The sequence below is a fragment of the Lampetra planeri genome, chromosome 50 (assembly GCF_965212315.1).
Source record: "Lampetra planeri chromosome 50, kcLamPlan1.2.h2, whole genome shotgun sequence".
In the NCBI taxonomy this organism is placed as follows: Eukaryota; Metazoa; Chordata; class Hyperoartia; order Petromyzontiformes; family Petromyzontidae; genus Lampetra; species Lampetra planeri.
In genome coordinates, this window is record NC_136156.1 from 2,526,022 (window position 1) to 2,544,880 (window position 18,859).

General features: G+C 47.2%; 1 protein-coding gene across 1 annotated transcript in view; it reads left to right on the plus strand.

Annotated features, from left to right (window-relative positions):
* UST (uronyl 2-sulfotransferase) overlaps positions 1–18,859 on the plus strand; it is a 137,066-nt gene that overhangs the window by 20,069 nt on the left and 98,138 nt on the right. The window contains exon 2 of the mRNA XM_078616225.1: positions 16,226–16,269. Coding sequence (XP_078472351.1) covers positions 16,226–16,269 — 44 coding nt within the window. The remainder of the gene's footprint in view (positions 1–16,225; positions 16,270–18,859) is intronic.

An 18,859-nucleotide genomic window follows, 5' to 3' on the forward strand; every position in this document is an offset into this window, starting at 1 on the left:
GGGTGTTAGCGAGTGGAGGTGGTCACGTGGGGGGTGTTAGCGAGTGGAGGTGGTCACGTGGGAGGTGTTAGTGAGTGGAGGTCGTCACGTGGGGGGTGTTAGCGAGTCTAGGTGGTCACGTGGGGGGTGTTAGCGAGTGGAGGTGGTCACGTGGGAGGTGTTAGTGAGTGGAGGTGGTCACGTGGGGGGTGTTAGCGAGTGGAGGTGGTCACGTGGGGGTGTTAGCGAGTGGAGGTGGTCACGTGGGGGGTGTTAGCGAGTGGAGGTGGTCACGTGGGGGGTGTTAGCGAGTGGAGGTGGTCACGTGGGAGGTGTTAGTGAGTGGAGGTGGTCACGTGGGGGGTGTTAGAGTGGTCACGTGGGGGGTGTTAGCGAGTGGAGGTGGTCACGTGGGGGGTGTTAGTGAGTGGAGGTGGTCACGTGGGGGGTGTTAGAGTGGTCACGTGGGGGGTGTTAGTGAGTGGAGGTGGTCACGTGGGGGTGTTAGCGAGTGGAGGTGGTCACGCCTCATGACCTCTGGGCAGCGTAAACGAGTTGGCCAAAGTACCCGCTCGGGTCCTGCCAGTAGCGGCGCGAAGAAACAACCGCAGGGCTGGAGATTTGCCTTCTTTACCTTGTCCTGTTTTGTATTTATGGAACGCCATCGATCAAGGCGCTTAACATAATTAAAAAACACGGCATGAGCGAGAACGATCTCGATGGCAGGGGGGCAGGGGGCGAGGGGATGAGGAATGGGTGACCACGATAGATGGCTGCGTAGGGGCTATATGGGAAAGTCTTGATATGAGCATCCTGAGTAGTCGAGGCAAACTAGAGGACCTTCTTTGATTTCGAAGTAAATTTACCGAAGAGGACCTCTCAGTGCTGGCGGCGGCGGTCAAAACCAGGCTCCCCCCCTCCTCTCCCAAGACGGACCGGCCAGCGTGGAAGAGTAGGCCAAAAAATACCCCCCCTATGGACGGGGGACCTCTGAGCCGTCTCAAGTGGAGGGGATATTCCCTTCCGGCGGCGGTGGCGTGAGAGGGCAATTTGCAGGGCCGCACCTTTACCACTTTTTTTTCATCTCTTTTTTTGTAACTGAGCCTCTTGTGAGTGATGGCCTCGGCACTGTAGCCAGAGGAGGCTGTAGGGCAGACTAATGCTGGGTGGGAGAAGGCAAAAGAGGAATAAGAATTACCTCCCTGATGCTCGTTACTCTACGCAGCCCCCCTCCCACCACCACATCGCAGTGCACCCCTGAAAATTTAGCGTTCACAGGAAACACGGTCCAATTTATCCGCCCACGAACACCGCGGCATGAAAATAACCGGTCTACCGCCGTGCCGATCTCAAATTTCGCGCTGATCTCACTTTGTAAGCAGCGGGGTGGGTCATCATTCCCATCGTTTCGCCATCATCGTCATTATTATTTGATGTATCTCTTTCGAAGTTAGCGGTGCTTCCATCGGCGGGCTCGTCACGTCGCGTGATTGTGATTTGTACAGCCTTGTTTGTTCTTGCCGCACGTTTAGGCAAAACATTTTTTGTATCCCCCTGAGCTCGTAACAAGAAGCGCAACTTTTAAGGGAGGATGAAGCGTTTGACGGCACAAAAACATGATCAGAGCTGTCACATCGCGTGTTCATTTTTGGCAGTCCAACGGTGCGCTGTGTCGGCCTTGACAGGTTGCCGTGTTGGGCCGACCGGGCGGGTGGAGCAGCCCCCAGGGTGGGGAGGCATTATGTATGTCGTTTGTATGTCTGTCTGTATGTATGTGTGTATATATGTGTGTGTGTATGTATGTGTGTATGTATGTCTGTATGTATGTCTGTATGTCTGTATGTATGTTTGTATATCTGTATGTATGTATGTGTGTCTGTATGTGTGTCTGTATGTCTGTATGTCTGTATGTATGTCTGTCTGTATGTATGCATGTACGTATGTCTGTATGTATGTCTGTGTGTATGTATGTCTGTATGTCTGTGTGTATGTCTGTATGTATGTCTGTATATCTGTATGTATGTGTGTCTGTATGTGTGTCTGTATGTCTGTCTGTATGTATGTACGTATGTCTGTATGTCTGTATGTCTGTATGTATGTACGTCTGTATGTATGTCTGTCTGTATGTCTGTATGTTTGTCTGTATGTATGTATGGATGTGTATGGATGTATGTCTGTATGTATGTCTGTTGAACTTCTTTATCACCGTACGTAACGTAGCCAACCGTGCTCATCGGAGGTGCCGGGGTAAGGACAACAAGCTAGACTCAAAATTCATTTCTAAAGAAATGAGTTTTCAATCTAGATGATTTAAAAGTGCATAGCTCTGGTGGCTTCCTAATATCGGAAGGGAGAGCGTTCCAGACGGCCTCAAAAGCGCATCGGAAAGCGCGCGATGATGCGGTGACCGTCTTTGTTCGACCGGTTAGCCAAAAGCCGCTGCTGCGAGGATGACCGGAGTTTTGCGTGATGTTTTTTTTTTTGACTCCTCGTCCAGATCACGCAAGGTGTTGTTGCGTCGTTCCTTTGTAGCAAGGCACTTTTTGTGCTCGAGGACCAATTCCTGGCTCGATGCTCTTCATCTAAAAACCGTCGCCCATCCGAGGGCGGATGCGGCGCTTTCCCCGGAGGGAGTGTGGCGTAATCTCCCTCTCGCCAGATGCCCGAGGGTCGGTTGGGAGAGTTGTATTCCGCTGGAGCTGGGCTATCCGATTTTATTAAAGTAATCGATTGACGTAGTCGATTTTTGCTCGACTGGTTGTTGATTGTTTTCTCGAATAAAACAGATCATGCGAAATTGCGAAGCGGGCAGGATAATTATGGAGTGCAGCACTGGATTATTGAATTCATCTGTGCGGAATTTCGAATTTTATCGTTCTGCTTGTACGCGCAGTGGGTTTCTTCCCACGTGAAGCCGAACGCCTCATTAACGGTATTGGGCAGACATCCCTAGTGCAGCAATGGAGACCCTCTTCAAAACAAAGTCTTGAGACTTATGCAGGCTTTTGCTGGATACATGAAGGGCATAATTTTTTAAATAATTCTTACTACTTAGAAACTGCTCTCTAACCCTAACGGCAGACAAGCGTTGCTTCGTACTTTGTTGAGAGTGGGTTTTTTTCTCCGTGTAATTTCCCCTGCTAATATTATTCATACCGTTTCATCTTCACAGTTGTGCCAGGCCAAATTAGATCAAAAACCAATCTTGTGATTTTTGTGTGTGTTAAGTCATTGGCAAGCGAACTGAGATCACTACAATTGAGATGCTGTTAAACGATTCAGAATGAGTTAATTTCGATCTTACCCTAAAGAGACGAATTATGAATCATAATATTGTCTGTTAAAGCCTACGTACAAAATTAATTAACTTGTTAAATGTATTATATACATATATTATCCCCTCCCCATTTATATTCCTTGCTATCAGCATCTTGTCCATGACGTGAGGAAATTTCCATTCGGAATGTCTGCAGCTTGCAGTGCATCACCCTGTGTCGGAGAGCAGCCTTGGAAGATGACATTAGAACTCTGTCTGCAAGTCACTGCAATTGGCTTCGTCATTAGGGATGCAGTTTTTAACTCCCTGCAAAGATTGTTCATCGCTTGCCAGTCAAATCAAGATGTGTTGGTCCCAGAGCTCAGAGGGAAAAAAACACAAATTAAGTGCTAAAATCGAATTTAAGTTGGGAGGGTTTTTTTTCTGCGTGTGCAATTCAGACTCTGTCGCCTCGACAGACCTGGTTTTCACCTGAGGACGGTTGCATGCGTTGTGGCCAAAACGTCGTGAGAATTGTTTTATTATGTTTTATTTTTATTATTTTATTACTTCCCTTCTACGTGACTTTACCGAAAGAACCGAGAAGTCTGAAGTATCTTCTAAAGAGGGCCTCTCTAGAGCTCCCTCTAGTGGAGAATATTCCACCCAGCAGTAGCGAGTGCAAGCAATTGCAGGGCTGCACCTTCTCCTCTCTAACCCCGAGGCCATCTGCAACGCTCTCTCCCTCCCGACATTAGGAATCCGCTGGAGCTATGCAATTTAATCTCGATTTAAAACTAATTTCTTTAGAACTCCCTTTTGTTATTAGCTTTGTTTTCCTTCCCCCCGCACCTCCAATTAGCACGGTTGGCTACGTACAGTGCGAAACAACTTCTTGGTTCTTTCGGTAAAGTCACGCAGAATGGAAACAACAAAAATAATAAAACTAAAAAATAATAATTCTCACGACGTTTCGGCCACAACGCAAGAAGCCGTCCTCAGGTGGAGAACAGGTCTGTCGAGGAGACAGTCAGACTCTGTCTCCTCGACAGACCTGTTTGCGTTGTGGCCGAAACGTCGTGAGAATTATTTTATTATGTTTTATTTTTATTATTTAGTTGTTTCCATTCTGCGTGACTTTATCGAAAGAATCAAGAAGATGATTCCCTGCAGTCACGAAAGCTTTAAATCGAAGTGCGAAACAAGTTCAACGTGCATACATACAACCCAGTTTAATGACGGGCGGCTGAAGCCTGGATTTAAACCCAACATTTTTTAGCAGTGCAAGCTCAGTGCAATGACCCCTCAGCCACGCGGCCAATTGCATGAGCGCCTAATTTATTCTCTAGGGTTTTCCTGGATTTGGACCGAAAATGCCAGTGTTCCTGGCCCGGTACTTCAACATGGCCATTACGGGCCACCTCTCACAATGCTCCCTTCTCAGCGGTAGGCGTGTGTGCGCGTGCCCATGGCACAGGCTGAATCTGGTAGTAAAGCGTGTATGAGTCTCCCCTTAAAGTTGGAGCAGCACTGGATTGCTTATCCCCTGTGCCAGAATATGCCGAAGCGAATGCGTAAACAAACAAATATATAAATCGCTAAACAAATCTGCTAATAAATGCTCGTGAAAGCACAAATACACAAATTAAGGCGATCCAAATTTGCAAATAAAGCAAAGCGCAAACGAAAAAGGCATCCAGTGTTTATGATTCGTCTCGTGTGAATATTATAACAGCACAAAAGTGTGTGTGTGTGTTCTGTACTCACATAACACACACACACACATAGCGCAGCGCGCTATGAACCCGGCGACCCGGGTTCGATTCCCGCTCACGGCCAACACCAGTGACGATTATCTAAACCGGTCTTGGGCCTACCCTAGGTCGAGTCAGCCTCAAATGAGTACCCGGTGCGGTGTGTAAACATCGCCACTGGGGAGACAAAGGCGGTCGGGCGTGGTGCTGGCCACCCACCCCCTCGTGTACCGTTCTGGCCTTCATAGGTGCTCGCTAACAGCACTTGCCTCTACACTCTGTTAAGGCTATACGGGGGATCTTTGTCTTTGTACTCACAGCCCGGTTTGTCAATCCATTGCAGGATGCGGGGGGGGGGGGGGCTCCTTTGTTAACCCTTGCGGGCCTTGAGGGGTGTATGACCATACTTCACCTCTCTGGATCGTGTGGGTTGGTGACGGTGGTGTGAGGGGGAGGTGCAGAACAAGACTTGAGACGGTTCTATTTTAGTCTTGCGTATGATTGCGATATGTTCAGGAGCTTAAATGTCAATGACGATGTCTGCTGGCCATAACGAAAGGGTTCTAGATTTGAAGCTTTCGTGACTGCAAGGATTCATATTCTTAAGTTTTTTCGGTAAAGACTTTACCGAAAAAACCTAAGAATATAACGAGAGGGCTTCAGGGGAGAGAGGGTTTCTGTCGTTTTTGCTATTTTCCCGCCACCGAAGGAGCTGCAGACTTGCAGTAATTGTATTTTATTTGAAATAAAAAAAGGAATTAAACAAAAATATTTACCCCTCCCCCCCTTGGTTATTACGTGTGAAGTGGTGATCTCCATGTTAAGCCCCCCCCCCCACGTCATTGATGGAAATTCCACATTCCTATGGCAAGTGGCACAATGTGGGGACGCATTTGGTGATGCCTGACTGGGATCTCGAGGGATGCCAAAGTTTTTTTTTTAAGAAAAACTGTAAAAATTCTACCCTGATGCAACGCTGGCAGCTGACCTAGGTATAAGTAACGTTTCTTGATTTTCAGCCCAGATAGGTGGTTTTTAAAAAATTAACCCGTAAAAACAAAGTTTTTCACTATAAATCCTTTATATGCGTGGCGGCTAGAGTCCTCTCGTCCTCTGGCTTGAGATGGCTGCCACCTATGGGTCAGATGAATGGCTGCCACCATTAAGCAATTGGTAATTAAATATAATTATTTTTTTCCTAAAAAGTGTACAATTTTGGAAAAAAAAATTTTCACGAAAATAAATTGTCACGCACAACGAGTCTGTGTGCAAAATGTCAGCTCGATTGGATCACGGGAAGTGGGTTAAAAAACGACCGAAAGATTTGCACGGTCGTAAGCGCGCAAGCAAGCAAGCAAGTGAACTTAATATAAAGGATTTTTAAAAAACTCGGAGATTTGAGCCATCCCAGAAGTCGAGAGAGAGAGAGAGACGGAGAGCATTTCCAGCGCACGTGAACTCGCAGAGACCGTATCAACTACTGGCGTATGTTATCAAACTTGGATCAATCACTTTCCAATGACGCGGAGCCCCGATGCTGCCTCATCCAAGCGTTTCTGCCAAAAAAAAAGGGGGCGTCCGTTTCTGTTGTATTTTAACTGCCGAGAAATGACTTGGCTTGCAGAACTTCCTGTTTAATCTTGCGCGGCGAGGTTTTAATGAAAAAGACAGTATTTCTTTCGCTCGCCCGCCTGCCTGCCCCGCTCGCAAGAAACATTTAGCAAAGCCAGCAAACATAAGTGTGAATAATAATTTTGAGCCGAGGTGAATTATGACCGACGCGCCTTGCCGTTAGATTACAGGTTGTGTTTATCGTGCGTTACTGAAATTTACGTATTGGCAACGCCTAGGAGAGGTTTAAGACGCCGTTTAATTTTACCGTTGTTTTTTTTTTACCGTAGACTTTCGCCCTCTTATTTAAGAAATTGTAAATGTGCCAGCTGCTTTCATTGTTTTCGTTCGTGTTTGCCTCATTTGTATGAATATTCCACGTGAAAACAAATGGGGAGGAATATCTTCCAACAAAAAAAGTCAGAACAATTTAAATTACTTGTTTTTGCTGGACCCCCCACCCACCCACGCATTCCTCAGCGGGGGTCTGGCTGTCACATTTGGTCAGGGATCGGCCTACACATTCCTGGGCTGTGGTACTAGAAATCAGGGCTATGCCGGAGATCTAAAGCAGCTACCGAAAGGCCCAGAGACACGCACACTGGAAGTTCTGTTGTTTTTGATAATTTCATTACCGCTGGCGGTAAAGCGGAGCGTTTCCTTGTTTCCTGGCTGGCTTACACTTCTGTGTTGATTTCGGCTCGTATATCACTGACAAAAATAAAACACTGGTGTGAGAGCAATTGCATGCACACGCACGCACATACCAGACAGAGTTCCCCAGTGTAGCCTTTAACAGACTGTTGGGGAAAGTGCCATTTAATGAGCACCTTTGACTTCTGGCATGGCACACGAGAGGGCTTGGTGTGGCCAGGATCACTACGCCTGGCCGCCTTTGTCTCCCCAGCGCTGATGTTTTTCCAACGGCACCTGGTACTCATTTCGAGAGTCAGTCTAGGGGAGGGCTCAGGACGGGTTCAAATATTCCACTGTTTATTGGTCGCGAGCGGGGATTGAACTCGGGTCGCCGGGTTCGTAGCGCAGTGCGCTCACCACCGTGCCACCGATCCCCACGCACACGTGCGCACACACACACACATTCAGGCATGCCCCATTAACAGTGGCAGTGCTGGAAGCTGCCACTGACTACTTTCCTGTGCTCAGATTATTAGTGTATGTCAGCTTAGAAAAAATTCCGGCTTTAGAGCGTTAATGAAAAGCAACTGTAATTGTTTTACTCTCACGGTGACAACCGCAGAATATGCTTTATATGGTAAGTGCAGCACTAACTACACACTTACGTTTGCAGAATTGTGTTTGTTTTGCGGCGTTACTCAACGTGTTGGCAATACCGATAATTGATAACGAAAATGTAATGCACGTTTTGCATTAGAATGGATTCAGAAGTATTTGCAGAATTCACGTTGCTCGCCGCAGGGTTTTTATTTCACGGCAGTAAATTTCCACGCGGCTTTCGGCTGCCCTTGTACACGTTCACAAGTCTTACTCACAGCCCTTTACCACCTTGCTTTCATCCAAACCAGTCCATCCAGCCAGCCAGCCACTCTACTACCCATTTAACCACCCAGCCAGCCACCCATCCACCTAGCCACCCACCCACCTAGCAACCCACCAGGCCAACAACCCATCCAGTCACCCTGCCACCCAGCTAAGCACTCCACCCACCTAGCCAACCATCTAGCCACCCACTCAGCCACCCACCAAGTCAACAATCCACCCATCCATCCATCCACCCAGTCACCCTGCCACCCAGCTAAGCACTCCACCCACCTAGCCACCCATCTAGCCACCCACCCAGCCACCCACCAAGCCAACAACCCAACCATCCATCCACCCAGTCACCCTGCCACCCAGCTAAGCACTCCACCCACCTAGCCACCCAGCCGCAATGTTAATGAACCTCGGTGAGTAATTCGAGGCATGAGTTGCCAACTGACCAAACAGATGTGTGCAGTGCCAGCGTGCAACAACACGTTTAGCTATTTTAACACGCAGCCTTTCACGACCAATATAATGATTTGCCAATTGATTTTTCGGGGTAAAATCGCGAAAATAAAATGTGTACCGTGCTGAACCAATTAATAAATTGGCACGTTTGCTCAACACGTGACAACTTTATTGATTAACCGTGTCAGGCAGGGAGGAGGATTTTACGACACTTTTTACTCTCGAGATAAAAAAAAACATTAAACAACACAAATTGAATTACACATTAACATTTTAAAGGTCTATTAAGCATTCTAAATTAGGACAAATAAATACCCTTCATTGTGTACATTGAACTAGGTGAAGGTGAAGGCGCAGCCCTGCAATTGCTTGCTCGTGTCACCGCTGGCAGAAGGGCCTCCACTAGAGTGAGCTCTGAGAACTCCTCTGTCGGAGACTTAGACAACTCTTCCACACTGTCCAGTCGTCTTGGAAAGAGATGGAAGAACCCACATTTTACCCCACCACACATGACCTGCCGATAGACCAGCGTGTATCTGCGATGTTACCCGTTGATACTGCTGGTTGGACAGAGAGAACGAACCAGTGTGTGAACCATGACATCCCACGTTCATCAACTTTTCTTAATATTTTTGTGAGCTCGCTGCAGGTCAACATTCTAAGGAACCTCAATCTAATTTTATTTGTTTAACACATAAAACCAGCATAAAACCACGTAAGAGTTAATGTGCCAGTTCTTAAAAATCATAAAATAAGCTATTTGGCCTCGTTGTTATCCAAGTGGTGTGTCCACTAAATCAACGATTATTCCATTTCTATTACACACTGTACGTTGAATTACTTTTATGAGTTTTTTTTTGGTGTGAAACCATTATTCATATTCTACTACTTTTCTATATTTTACAAGATGTTCACAGTTGACTAATTGGATTTCAAATTACGTATCGGAATCTGTAAGGCTCCTTTAATATTCTGCCATGATTTGGTGTATGCCTCGTCTTTAACCTTGGAAACGTTCTGCTAGTGCGGTCATGGATGAAGCTGCCGCCTTCTTTTGAAGTAGAATTTTAGTTTAGATGTGGCGCTGCAAAATATTAGCATTTCAGATTTTTTTTAAAAGCCAAAAACACCGAACGGTGCTAAACAACGGAAACAGTTTCTTTTGAGTAAGATTTTGTTTGTTGCGGTGCGTTTTGCCGTGATCTGTCTTGCCGCCGTGGCTCGAAGGGTAACCGGTCCCGCTTTCGGGCAAGACATCAGCAAAATTCATCCTTTTTTTCTATTTTGAACAGCTCAAAGTGGCCCGTCTGGCGGACTCAACTTTGGTGGATGGGGTTGAGCACCCAGAACAATGCGAAGTCTGGTGACACGAGCGCCCACGCACACCCAAACGTTTCTCTCGAGCTCGTTAATGACAACGGGTTCGCCCCCATCCCCCCCCCCGAGACGCTTCCTGCGGGCATGAGAGGAGTGGCCCACCAGTTTCTGAGCGATTCCGCAGACCACATCCTGGCCCCAGTGAGGGCACTGGAACGAGTCGCCACCCCCCCCCCCCCCGTGTAATCTCCGTACACGCGGGGCGAATTAAAAGTCCCCACTTTTTTATGAACCCAAACGAGCCAGCCTTGGCATTTCCGAGCACTCTCTCAGGCAGGTGTCATTAATAGACTTTAATGTACATTTCGCGGAGCGCCATGAATTACCAAACGCACTTTATTGCCCTCTTCACGTGGGGGCCCCTAAAGCCCCCCGCTCTCGTGCCAGCGCTCCGTGGTCTTAGGTTGAAGTCGCGTGAATGCACGTCGCTTTACGTTGCGCGTGCGGAGCGTCTGGCTTGGAAATAGGTCCTGCGATCGCCGTCGGACGGAGCCTTGATCGGTGCGCGAGACCGCGATGTGACTGCGGGGGCCGCCTCGGTCGTGTGCCGAGTTTGCGAACGCTTCGTAGCCAAGCCAATGCTGCGGCTGGCGGCGCAAGCACGACGTCTCTTCAGTTTCAGTTTCATTTATTTGGTATATAGCCCTGTGAGCCATTCGGCTCTTGAATCGGGTGCAACTGCAACAAACAAAAACATGAACAAGAAAACATCTTAAAGTGACTATGCGCAAACAGAAACATGCAGGAAAAAACTGCAAAGTCTTCTAGAAAAAAAAGGGGGGCGACACGGTCTGCTTGTAATTCAGCAATTGTTTCTTGCTGTGGTTGTCCCACCTGATGACGGACGCTTGTGTTGCGCCAGGAACGTCGTGATTTAATTTAATTTATTTTTTCTACCTACGTCACTTTACCGAAAGAACCAAAGAGTAGGGAACTGAGTCTTAAGAAAAGTGGTCGGCCCCTTCCAGCCTCTCCACCACGGCCCCCCCCCCCCACCAAATGCCACGGTACTGGTGTGCAACGCGGCTTTGCAAGTGATCCGTAGCCTGCTTCGCTGATTCGCCGTTGCTGTAACTGCATCGCATCATTATTGCGGGTTGAAACATTCCATCGATAGCAAAGCCAAAAGGGGTTAATGCAAGTGTAGGTGACGGTGTTTTGTCATCGGCGTCATTTTGCAACTTGCAACTGATAGCAGGCGGCACACGCCAGCTGGCGCGAATTTGCAGGGGACATTTCACGAGGCGATTGGCGGGCGAATTGCGCGTTCGTGTCTGAGAAAGAAAAAGGAAAATCGCCGCGACATTTTATTCGACGGTTCGTGGAAGAACGCAGCTCCTTCAGACTCTGTCTCCTCGACAGACCTGTTCTCCACCTGAGGACGGCTACTTGCGTTGTGGCAGAAACGTCGTGAGAATTATTTTATTATGTTTTATTTTTATAATTTTATTATTTCAATTCTACGTGACTTTACCGAAAGAACCAAGAAGATGAACGCAGCTCCGACGTTGGGGAAAATTGTCGGGCTCTCAAAGTTGACCCGGCACGAAGCTCTCGCCGAGAAGAATAAATCGCGACGGGAATAATTGTCGCGACCCATTTGCGAAACGGGCAAGGGAGTTGACAAAAACCACCAAGAATGTTAAATGTTGCTGGTTTGCACCCGAAAGGAAAGTTTGGGAGAGAAATCGCCAAGGGTGGGAGATTATTTTTTTTGCAACGTTTAAATTTTTCAACTTTTCAGTCCGTGGTGCTTGGGGGGTAGGAGTGAGAGGGGAATGATATTAATAATTGTAAAAACGTCATTAAAAATACTGTAGGCATTTCACCTCCTCCATTGGAGTAGGACTCTTAATAATTCATGTGGAGTTCGCAAGGGATTTTATTTCTAACGCTATATCCGATAGTGTTTCTATAATTGGATACCCACTTTATTGCGGTTTTTGTGGCCGAAAGTTTGCATAACATTGTTAATAATACAGCAATAAAATGTATAATCATGATAGTAACAACAATGTTCAACCATTTTTCCATTCTCTTCATGCCACGTTATTTATTGGGATATTTGACCATACTTCCCTATGCTCGTCAGTACGAGTTGATTAAGTTGGCCGGAAATCCAACCGAGGTTGCCGGATTAATAGCGCTCAGCGCAGACCACAGCACCACCACACTCCCCTCAGAGTTAATAAAATAAAGTACAGTGCATTGTTGTTCTTCCCAGTATAACTGTGCACCCGCGGCAACTTTACACTGCTAACGAAGCACACGTGGACATTAAACATTGTCGAAAGTTTATTTCTTTTTTCAACTTGACAATGGGGGATAACCGTCACGGTGTCACCGGGTCGGATTCGATGCCACGACGTGGAAGTTGTAGCTCGATCCGTCGTATTCCTCGTCCCCTAAATCGTCCACCTCTGTCCACCCAGCGGCATAAATGGGTTCGCCGGGGTCAAGGAGATCGGCAAGGGCCGCATGCGGCGGGTGGGATAAAGTGTGGACGCTCCCCAACTCAGCGTGGAAGAGTAGGCCAAAAATACCCTCTGGATGGGGGGGGGGGGCTCTCTAGAGCTCCCTCTAGTGGAGAGGCCCCTTCCGCCAGCAGCGGCGCAATAAAGCCATTGCAGGGGCTGCGCCCATAACCATTGTTGAAAACAACGAAGCTGCAAGTGCTAGCTTGTGCATACTCTTAATTCCTCCTTCTTAAATCTTTTGCTTTGTGGGGGGAGGGTGGGGGGTGTTCATCGCAAATTCATCAGAGACTTTGTTGCAGACTTCCAAGCCGCAAGCGACCTTCGTAAGAAATGACACGTGTGTGTGTGCGCGCGTGTGCGTGCGTGTGTTCCACTTGGAGCAGAGAGTGGGGGAGTGGTGGCCCAGTCAAAATGCGTTGGTCCTTCGGCTTCTCTCGCTCTCTCGCCCTCTCTGTCCTGACAGAGCGGATTGCGATGCTCGGCAGATTTCACCGCGGGATCCAGTTTCGTGTACGACTACATGACGGATGTATGGCGATGGCCATTCCAAGTTATTCTATTTAATCGAAGCCCTTGTGAATTTTCTGACGTCTGCAGCGGAGACATATTCTGAAATGGAATCGCGTTAGTTTAATCCGACTGTATTTTTCAGCATCTGCGTGGTCGGCGTCGAAAGAATTGAATCGGGGTTTCCGAACGCAGAGTTGTCGTTTTGGTTGTGAGCTTCTTTGTTTCTTGAAATTATTTATAAGATCTTTCAAGTCTCCGTGACTTTATCCTTTCTGTCAAAGTATTGCATAACCGTATAAAAGTTTTTCATAGGCTCCAGTGGAGGAATTTTTCTTATTTTTTGCAGACTAAATTCTAGTCAAACCAATAAAACGTTCAAGTAATATGATCTGAAAATGTTTATTTTTTTTACAAGGAAATCAGGTTTTTAAAACTAATTCTAGCGTGCTGTAAAAAGTATAGTGTGTAAACAACGTATATTAAACTAAGATAACACAAACCGGTGAAAACAAAACTTACTGTACTCTTTGGGGGATATACATTTCCAGTAACATCTTTAGTTATTTATTAAAAGCACACAAAAAACGAAGCTCCGCCGTAAGTATTTTCGCTTGGCAAAAACACATCGGTTGAAATCAACTGTCGGCATTGACGTAAACCGGAGGGGGCTTGGAAGGAGAGGTTAAAAAAAATTGGTTGTGTGGTACGACTTCCTTAAGTCGGCTTAGGTGGGGCCATGGTGCCTCTTCCATAGGCCTGCCTGAACATAAACAACAACACGGCCGCTAACAAACAATGCCGAGCAACTCAATAACTCAGTACTTGGGGAGGCCCAGGACCGGTCCGAATATTATCGGTCACCCGGTTTAGGCCGTGAGCGGGAACCGAACTCGGGTCGCCGGGTTCGGAGCTCAGCTCGCTAACCGCTACACAAGCGCACGCAAACAAACACATATGCGTGTACGCACAAAGCCATGCAGGTTTGCGTCGCCCTGCCTTTGCAGACACGGAGGGAGCGCTGCTGGCTGGATGTGCCCCTGGGGAGATCCCTGGCTGAACCTTGCGTAGCCGCGGCGGTGGCCCCCGCTTTGTGCTCTCATTTATAAACATGAATTACGGCGCAAAACGGAGGATCTTGTAGCCGTGAGGCCTTTGCTCAACCCGGTAAAGGGAGGATTCGAGCAGAAGGAGGGGTCGTTCTAATTTATTGTACACGCCGCTGCTGCTGCTTGCAGTAGGGTCTTTCACACGAGGAGGAGGTTTGGGGGCCCTGGACAACACCCTATGGCTGGTATTTGGGCTACTCTTGCAGGCTGGCCAGACAATCTCATGAAAAGATGGGAGTACACACACTTTACCTCACCGCACGCGACCTGCTGTTTGACACCGTGGCGTTGTTCATTTATACTGCTGGGTTGACAGACGCGGCGGTTAAGAAACTTGTCAAGTGTTTCAACTTCTTTGCTGGGAGATTGACTTTCGAACCAGAGGACCTCGTTTTCATTTCCCACGATTAACCAGAAACTTGTAGTCGGTGCTGCACCTCAAAATTTCAAATCACAATTCCGGCGTCCCATTTTATTTTTTATTTTAGGTTTTGCCTACAGCATCCAATGAGAGTTTATAGACAAACCCTAATAAGGAGTGCCCCGTGTTTCTTCTCAAGTCCCGCGGGGTACCGTTGGAATTTAAAAACGTATCCTCCCCCGAAGTCTTGTGGGAATTCGGCTGAATGTCAGCGGCATTTTAAAAATCTCACAAACTCATAACATTTTAAGCATCCTGCGTGCCTCTTATGAGGCTCTTGAAAGAGTAATGATAATGAGCATGAAACAGGAGGCGTTTTTTCAACAACTGTTTAAAACCATTTAAAGACAGTTTAAAGCTTTTTAAGGTGCAATCATCATCGTGACTCACAAATGGTTCATTGTCTCCGCTAAGTGAACATAGCTTGATCCCTGTCAAGTGAGGAATATTTCCAATCTATTAAACATTATTCTGGCTAAATTTCGATTTAAAGCTTTCGTGACTGAAGGGATTAATCTTCTTGGTTCTTTCGGTAAAGTCACGTAGAAGGGAAATAATAAAATAATACAAATACAACATAATAAAATTATTCTCACGACGTTTCGGCCACAATGCAAGCAGCCGTCCTCAGGTGAAGAACAGGTCTGTCAGAAAGACAGCGTCTGAATTCAGACGCTGTCTTTCCGACAGACGCTGTCTTTCCGACAGACCTGTTCTTCACCTGAGGACGGCTGCTTGCGTTGTGGCCGAAACGTCGTGAGAATTATGTTATTATGTTTTATTTGTATTATTTTATTATTTTATTATTTCCCTTCTACGTGACTGTACCGAAAGAACCAAGAAGATTATTCTGGCTATTAACGCTGGAGAATTCTATTTCTCTACATCCGTCGGGGGGGGGGGGGGGGGGGGGGGGGCATAGCGAGTAGGTGCCGAGAGCGCACCGTCTTCACCGTCAATTTTTTCCTGAGTTCGTGCTTTTGATATTATTGTGACGTGGCAACGGCAACCCACTTTGTTGGGTCCCTGCATGACCACGGGATGCGTATTGCCTGTCCAGATTCATTTGTCCGCGTGTCCATCGTTGCGATTGCCCATGGGCGCTACGTAAACTGCTGACCTAAGCAAATCGAGGGTAAAAACCGTGTAAAGGTTCAGCCCTGAGATTACTTGTTCCCACCACTGCGGATTGAAGGACCTTCATGAGAGGAAGTCTCTCGGGAGGTTACCGTTAACTTGGCATGGAAGTCTCCAGAACCCGGTTCAGATACCACACCTGGCAAACCCTTATCAGTGCCCCCTACCTCATTACAGACCAATTCTGACCTTATTGGTCACCCCGTGCCCCTATAAATCTCAACGTTCATCCGACAAAGTCCCATCACTAGGGAGAAACACAAACACATAGACAATGTTTTGTTGTTGCCTGTATTGAAACGGCTGTACGTCGTATGGACCTGAAAACTCAATTTCCCTGTACAAAAGTACAGGTAAACCGTATGGGTTGACAGGTATGATATACCACGAGCCACTGATCTTTGCTGTGGCCAGGAATCTAACTCGGGTCGTCATTGGGTTGATAGTGCAGTACACTAACCACCGTGCCACTGCTCACCTCACTTGTGGAACCCAGTCAAGAATGTTATTGTTGTTAAAAATGTAACCCTTGGTTTTTGCCGAGTCCTACTTGGACACTCTATCGTTTGTGTTAATATCATGTTGGCATTGCAGGGTTTAAAATTAACAGACATCGCTCTGTTTTGCAGGAAATTCTTCAAGACTGGAGTATGATTTTCCAAGCAGACCAAAGGTACGATATTAAAAATATATATTTTTATTAAGATTTGCTGCATAGCTCAGGGTAACCCCTAAAACTTCAATTTAATTCGTTATTTGGCACAATTTGAATGCAGCCCCTTGAAATACCAAAAAGCCTGGATTGTGTTCGTTTTAAAAAAATGTGCATGTTTATTCCAGCTGAAAAAAATCGTAACTGTTTTGTTGTTGTACGGTGCTGTCGAGAATTGTAAATGCTCACGCAGAAAGATAAATTTGACGTTGGTATGAACCCACGTGTTTACTCGCATGCACAGAAGGGGGAAGTGTTTAAGAGAGATCATTTGTTTTATATATACATACCTGGTGTATGTGTTCCCTCCAGAAAAATTTCCACACTCAATCCTATACGAGGTCCACTGGAAAAATGTCAACCATTTTTAAACTTTAGAATTTTTGTTGCATTGTCCGTCTCTCGTTAAAGAAATATACATTTTTTTACTTGTATTTTTTTATGTTTTTGCAAGTGGATGTGGTCGTCGGTTTCAAACTCTACGTAGTGTAACCAAACCGATATCTCAGTGGGCCTTACTTGGTAAAATAAAAATAAATTGTTTAGTTTAGCTTGGGTCTCTCTCGGCTGGGATGGCACAAATAACCGCCCGGGTACAGTAATCGTTTTTTGCAGAAGTGGCGGCCTACGTTTGAACCATACGGAGGAGTTGTTGTGAATAATCACAGTTGATTTTTGTGTCCCTTTGCCGTGTAAGTAGAATGTGTGTCGTGCACCCTCCTCCACCTGACACAGCCAATTCCTGAGACATTTTACGCACATGCGGGTTACTAATATTCTCCAAAAGGTTAAGAGAGGAGAGACTGAGACGGTTTCGGCACGTGTTGAGAAGGGACTAGGAAGATCGCTTGTTGTGTATCGTGTTCCGTGTTTTGTTTGGACATTGTATTTGGTCTGCAGTCACTTTCTTACCGAGTAATTAATTGCCAGGTGACATCGACGATCGGGCGAGCTGCTTGCAATCGGGAAGGTTGCGAGTTCAAATCCTGGCTGGGAGTTGACTCGGCCCATCATCCTTCTGGGGTCGATAAAATAGGCACCGCTTTGTTGGAAAGTCACCAGTGGTCCAAATGGATAGACCTGCTCCTGTCATAGGAACGTTGACTATGAACAGCAGATGAGTAACCGCATCGACACCCATTTGAGCAGAAACATCCTTTTGACTGAATTGATTTAGTTTTCTCAAGCACTCATTTGCTCCGGCGGCGCGAGACGTACTGCATGGGAGGTGGGGTATGAATATTAGACGACCGGGATGATGACGACGATGGTGTTGTTTACGATAGCAATAGAAGCTGCGACAAGCTGCCATGTGCACGCGCGCGCCGCAGCTTCTCCCACAGCCTCAGCCAAGCGGCACAGCAAGGAAGTTCCCCCCCCCCAACCTCCTCCATCTGCCCCTGCCATGAGCAGCATATTTCATTTCTGGGAGACATTCTTTCGGAGTGAACGGTTGATTTTTAGACGTACGATCGGGGACTCCGGCATAAATCCAAGCGTCCTTAGGTCATGCTTTGTGTCGTTCCACCTGCGCTCTCGACCTTCCCGTGCGATTGGGGGGAGTGAGCGCTCACTCGCCCGGTGAGGCGCGGTGCGCGTTGCTCCACCACTCGCCGCATCGCCACCATCGCAATGAGGCTCAACGAGCATCCTCTGCTGATGACACACTGAATGTCGAAGCCGTTCCAGAGTTTTGGTGCGTTGAACCAACGTGGCTGAAGTTACGTACTCCCAGAAGGCCGTGTGGCTGATGGTATGTGTAAAAATAAATCTTTCTTTTTACGTGGCGGGACAGATATGCGAAGGAGGAATATTGTTGTCCGCTTATTTTTTGTTCAAAGATTAAGCGAGAGCTGCCTTAAATCTGGGCCTCCTGTAGCTGCCTGCTCGCAAAACGCCGCTCTGTGTGGCGGTTGTGGTCGGGATGTTTACAATGCCCCCCCCCCCACACGGCACTGCCCGACAAATGCCGAACCAACTCTCCGATGCGTCCTCGGGTTGTGCCGTGCGTTGTTCGGCACGATGTCCCACGGTTCGCCCCCAACTGAATTCAGTTTCTGAACAAGTTTTTGTTTTGTGAGACCTAAATGAGCAAATACTGTTTGGGTGGCTCGCCACACATTAATTCGGGGCTCTGTGCAGCCTTCCCAGCCACGAGCGGCCTTCATAAAAAAAAGTCCCACGTGTACATGTGGTCAACGTATATGGCGTTTTCCGCTGCCTCGCTATATTGTCGTGGAATTTCAGCGGAGGCTGCTCGGTCCGGTTGCAAAAGAAAGCACAATTCGTTTGGTCTGAGCGCAACGCCAGTTTATTATGCTTTTCCAAAGCAAAGGTCTTCACAGCCCCAGCCTTGAACCCCATTCTTCATTTTCTGCAAACACCGTGTGATGTTTACTGCACTGTATTTCTTTGAGGTATTGCTTGCGCGTGCGTTTGTGGGGAGCGCCAGCGTGGCGGTTCGCGCGCTGCGCTACGAATCCGGCGGCCAGAGTTCTATTCCTGCGTGCAGCCAACATCCAAAATGTGATCTGGTCCTGGGCCTATCCTA